This window comes from Sphaeramia orbicularis, chromosome 19 (assembly GCF_902148855.1).
Source record: "Sphaeramia orbicularis chromosome 19, fSphaOr1.1, whole genome shotgun sequence".
NCBI lineage: Eukaryota > Metazoa > Chordata > Actinopteri > Kurtiformes > Apogonidae > Sphaeramia > Sphaeramia orbicularis.
Window position 1 is genome coordinate 20,318,682 of NC_043975.1, and position 5,692 is coordinate 20,324,373.

General features: G+C 41.8%; 1 protein-coding gene across 1 annotated transcript; it reads left to right on the forward strand.

Annotated features, from left to right (window-relative positions):
* Window positions 1-1,346: 1,346 nt before the first annotated feature.
* On the forward strand, window positions 1,347-4,423 carry LOC115410005 (WAP, Kazal, immunoglobulin, Kunitz and NTR domain-containing protein 2-like). The gene is made up of 2 exons (XM_030121405.1): window positions 1,347-1,629; window positions 2,066-4,423. Exons 1-2 carry the CDS (start codon window positions 1,444-1,446, stop codon window positions 3,614-3,616), a joined length of 1,737 nt encoding a protein of 578 aa, XP_029977265.1. The 5' UTR covers window positions 1,347-1,443; the 3' UTR covers window positions 3,617-4,423.
* The last annotated feature ends 1,269 nt before the right edge of the window (window positions 4,424-5,692 follow it).

The following is a 5,692-nucleotide window of genomic DNA, read 5'->3' on the forward strand; positions in this document are numbered from 1 at the left end:
ACAAAGACAAGCTTTGTAGTACATACAGCATGTGTACTGTAATGGATAAAGTCCATGTTGAATGTTAGAAGCAGTCACGTATCACTGGTCTCATGGTCAGAAAAAAACCCAACTTATATTACAGTCACAATACATACAGTGTCTCTGAGAAAATAGAAATATATATATAACTTTTTAGTTTTTTTTTATTTATTTCTGGCATTTATTTAACAGTAACTGACATTAACAACACATTTTTGAAAATGTACATACAAAATATAATAGTGTGTTAAATAAATATGAAGAAGTGTCTATGGTTGCTCATAAAATGCAACATTCAATTGCCAAAAAATGTTCAAGAATATACAGTAATTTGCAGAATTAGTTTATTAGTTCTACAAAAATGATTTCTGAAACATTATATATGTGTTGATCATCCATTTAGTTAAATATTTTTACAAAATAGTCTTATTACACATGAAGACAGAGAATAGATGCCAAGAACAACAACATATTACTATCAATAGGCTAATAATTATTCCATTTCATAAAACTTGAATTAACGTTACAAATTGTGCCCTATATATCTTTTGACAAATCAGATAACACATGTTAGTGTATGAATTAAAATGGTACAAATACATGTCTTCAGAGAATAGTTTAATGTGAATAAGAATTCATAACTGAAAATTTAAGAAGGTGACAGAAAATCCGATGTTTATTTTCAGCATTTAAAATGTACTCATACAGTAAAATGAGAATTAATACAATTTTGACGATCATTAATAACAAATATAATATTCTCTGTTAACTTTCTAAGTGGGAGTATATTGATTTTCATGTTCACAGGGAAACTGGGTTATATTCCACATAAAAGCAGTGCAGTAGTATTTGTAATTATTTTCAAATGAGAACATACAGTCCTGGGCTTATGCTCTCAATTTGTGTTCACTTCACATGTGGTTTACATTTAACGTCTCTGTATTTTTTTTTTTTTTTTTTTAATGAAACAAATGACTTCGCTCCATGCGTCTTTGCGCTTCGTGCGCTCTGGCGCCGCTGGAACCCGCAAAGGGTTAAATGGGGTTACCAGCAATCCTTTTAACAGACAGGTGCCCCGCCAGCCCCAACCCAAAGCAACCACTGACTTTTTTATAAAGCATCTCAGGAGCAACTCAGAACCGTCATGTTGGAGTTTGTTGTTGGGTCACATCAGCGGTGAGAGTCGAGAATAAACAGAGCAGGAGCATCATCATCCAGCAGAGGGATAACTAAGTGGATTTATCAGCTGACCCGCACATGAACACAAATGTCCTGCGCTTTTGACTTCGTCGTTTCACGTACTTTTATCCTTAAGAAACTCTGAAGAAATTATTTCACTGCCTGATCACAGACATCTCCAACTTTTATTTATTTATTTGTTTTTAATCTTCACCACTTGTTGCGTTGTGCTCCGCTCTGGCCATGTGGTGGATGCTGTTTCCACGGTGGATTTGGTTCCTGATGTGTGTGTCGGTGTGGATGGAGCTCCAGGTCGGAGTTTTGCCCCACATCACCTATTCACACGCGGGGATCTGCCCCAATGACATGAACCCGAACCTGTGGGTGGATGCCATGAGTACATGTACACGGGAGTGTGAGTCTGACCAGGTAATGACATTTACTCACCTGTTAGATTTAGGAGTTCATATTTGTCCTGTGCATGCAAACTCTGAAAACATTATTATAGTGATGATTTTTTTTTTAATTAAATTGCATCCTTAAATTGTACTTCAAACTGACTTTGTCTGAAGTTTTTTTTCACTTTGACAAATGTGTTTTTGGTTGTTAAAAGCAAGCAAAACAAGGATACTATTATTATTAATGGCTCTGTTCCACTGAACTGGTGCCCGAGGCCATTCCACTCTACGATTCCAAGGCCTGAAACAAGAACTCCTAGAATTAGATGCAGCCCATTTTTAATGATACCAATTACACTTGTGTGTTTTCTGCCATAATCAGTCAACATGTCATGAAAGAGGTCTAGTAAACGTCTTGCACACATGTATTATCCTGCATCAGTCCTTTCTGTCTTCTCTTCTTACAGGAGTGTGAGACCTTTGAGAAGTGTTGCCAAAATGTGTGTGGCAATCGGAGCTGTGTGGCAGCCCGATATATGGACGAAAAGAAAGGCCCGGTGGGAATGCCCAAAGAAGCAACATGTGCCAGCTTTATGTGCACCCAGCAGGGCTCGGAGTGTGACATCTGGGATGGGCAGCCGGTCTGCAAATGCAAAGATCGTTGTGAGAGGGAGCCTCATTTCACCTGCGCCTCTGATGGGATGACCTACTACAACAAATGCTACATGGACGCAGAGGCGTGCTCCAAAGGTATCACCCTGTCTGTTGTCACCTGCCGCTTCCACCTCACCTGGCCCAACACCAGCCCCTCGTTGCCCCAGGCAACCACTCTCCGTCCTACCACTGCGCCTCTCCAGGCCACTATCCCTCCTCCTACTGAACCTCAGCCACCTGCTGTGGTCAGCAGTCCCTCTCACCAGACTATAAATGTTGGCGACACAGCCAGCTTTTTGTGTGACGTGATTGGTCGTCCAAGGCCTGACATCACTTGGGAAAAGCAGCAGCCAGAGGGCACTGATCGGGTAGTCATGAGGCCCAATCATGTACGAGGTAACATGGTGGTCACTAACATCGGTCAGCTGGTAATCTATAATGCTGAGCCACATGACTCGGGGGTCTACACCTGCACAGCCCAGAATCCATCTGGTTCAGTGCAGGCCCACCACCCACTCACTGTGTTGCCCACAGAACCATCAAAGAGCCCAGAAGTTAAGAATGTGACCCGCTGCCTGCCTGAAGAGTGTCAAAAGCCTTCTGATGCCCCAGAGGACTGTGGGAGTGAGATGGAGAAAGTCAGCTGGTACTATGAACCCAAAACCAACAACTGCCTGTCCTTCACACACTGTCACAGCAACACCAATGAAAACGAGCCAAAGAAGGTGTTTGACATGTATGAAGAGTGCATGCAGTGCTGTGGTCCAGAACTGTCAGGACCCTGTGGCCTCCCCAGCCTGCAGGGCCCCTGTAAGGCCTATGAGCCACGATGGGCCTACAGCAGCACCCTGCGCCAGTGTCAGTCCTTCATATATGGAGGATGTGACGGCAATGATAACAACTTTGAATCCAAAGAAGCATGTGAGGAGATGTGCCCCTACCCAAAAAACCACCACTGCAAAGCCTGCAAGCCAAGAGGCAAGATGGTGACCAGCTTCTGCAGGAGCGACTTTGTCATTCTGGGTCGCATGACGGAGCTGATAGAGGAGAGGGACTCAGGCCATGCCCTTGTGACTGTGGAAGAGATCCTCAAAGATGAAAAGATGGGTCTTCGTTTCTTTGGCAAGGAGCCTCTTGAGGTCACATTCCTCAACATGGACTGGAACTGCCCCTGCCCTAACATCACAGGCGCCGCAGCTGAGGGCCAGGTCATCATCATGGGCAATGTAAACGATGGTATGGCCGTCCTACAGCCAGAGAGCTTTGTGGGTATTTCCAGTCCTCGCCGGGTACGGAAGCTGAAAGAAGTCATCTCCAAAAACACGTGTGACATTCTCAAAGCTATCACCAACAGTCCACTGTAGGTTTAGGGTGTTTTATACAGAACTGGCATTAAAAACCTTACCTGACTGCAAATACAATAACTTGTTATCTTCTGAACATTTATTGCAGTAATGTTTTATTTGTAGAGACCATTTGTGCTTCACTCTATGGATTTCTTTCTGTTTCTGGAAGAATTCGAGAAATCAACAGTCTCTCATTTGACATTTTGTATATTTCTTTGTATGGCCTGTGGAGCTTCTCTGTTATGTGTACTCTTTGGTGTTGTTAATTGAAATACCACATATGTGAACACAGAAGACATCCATCATGATACTCTTGTTTCCTTAATCCCCAAGACTCCATCTTCCCTCATGCCCTCATTTGTCTAGAGCAGAAATGGAGGTTGCAGACTTGCACTAAAGCACTAAGCAGACACAACCAAGCTCAATTTGTTTGTACATATTTTGATCATCACAATTTTCTTTCTCATACATCCTTCCTTCCTCTTATATGGCACTTTGAATATGTAAACATGCAGCAGTTTTATGTGTTGGTGTTCTCTTAAGATTTCTTGTGTTACATAACCAGCACTTGCACAGAGAGTTGCACATACAGTATAAAAAAAGATGGAGTTGGTTCATGCAAATGAATGAGCTGTAATATATTGTGTTAATCACTACATTCTCAGTCAATCTTACTGCAGATTTCTTTGTGCCTTTCATTTTGGCTATTTATTATCATTTAAGCTTGTCTTTTGTCTTATTTTTGTACTTCACATCCACTGAAATGATGTGATATTTTGAATCATGTTGTGTAATTTGTTAAGAAAATAAAGATTTGTAATTTTCCATGACTGTCTTCCTTATAAATCTTTGTTAACATAGTTAATATGATGCACTTTAGTCTAATCTCCATAGATATAGCCTATACAGAGTCCCAAATGCACTGTCCTGATTTATACAACCTTTTAGCTCAGTTGTACCTGTTGGACACAGCGAGTACATTACCTGTGTGGTGCTCCTGACAGGATATGATGAAAGAGATGAGGGAATAGTATATTCTCAACCAACTACCCCCTTATCCCACCACCCAAACAGAGCCCATCTATTCAGAAGACCCCTGTGGCATTGTAAAAACTTCACCCTATTTGGCTTTGCCTCCATAATCCAGTCTAATTGGGTAAGGAGCCCAGGCTGTAAACCTTAGATCCACTCCCATACAAGAGTTATGTGTTTCATGGCGTGCCAGCAGGCATCTCTGGGTTACTAGGAACAGGCCTTGGTGGGCTTCGACGAGGGTGTTCTACTTCCCAGATGAGATTCTGTTTCTCCCATCCACAGTGGCGAGAGATCAGCCCATGTACGGTGTTCCTTTACTGGCAAAACCACCAGGGAGTGCAGACATACACTTCAGCAGCTGTTGAGGCTCTAGAGAGGAGAAATATTGGATCTGCAGCACCTTGGATCACATTAGAAAGCAATAGCAAAAAACAAACACATTTTATTGCTGGCCATCTTACGTGTATTGCTTTTCAATATTTTCCTCTTTTCAAAATCTTTCCCTCATGTATTGTGTCACTGATTCACACAAAATGCATCTGCTGACATCTTGTGTAAGGTTTAAGTGGGTCATTCACATTATCAGTTACAACAATCTAATCTAATAAAAGGGAAGCTTAAGTCTGGGGATAGTCAAAATCATTTTTATTATCAGCAAATATATTAACACAACTATAAAGTGCTGACAAAAAGTTTTTATTTTCCATAATTAGTCTATTTGAAAGCCCTTCGTGTGGTATTTATGACAGAGTTTTCCAGTTGGAAGGTGTTTGATGACATCATCAGAGCTGAAATAGCCAAAATCCCTGAGAAAACAGCAGAATTTGAAAATACACATCTTCTGTCTAAATCAGAAGATTAAATATTGATGGGGTCCAGTTTGGGGACCACAGGATTTCATCTCTGCTTTTTGTGGATGATGTTGTCCCATTGGCCTCATTGAACCTGGACCTTCAGCCTGCACTGGGGTGGTTTGCAGCCGAGTATGAAGCGAGCGGGATGAGGATCAGCACCTCCAAATCCGAGGCCATGGTTCTCGACCGTAAAAAGGTGGTTTGC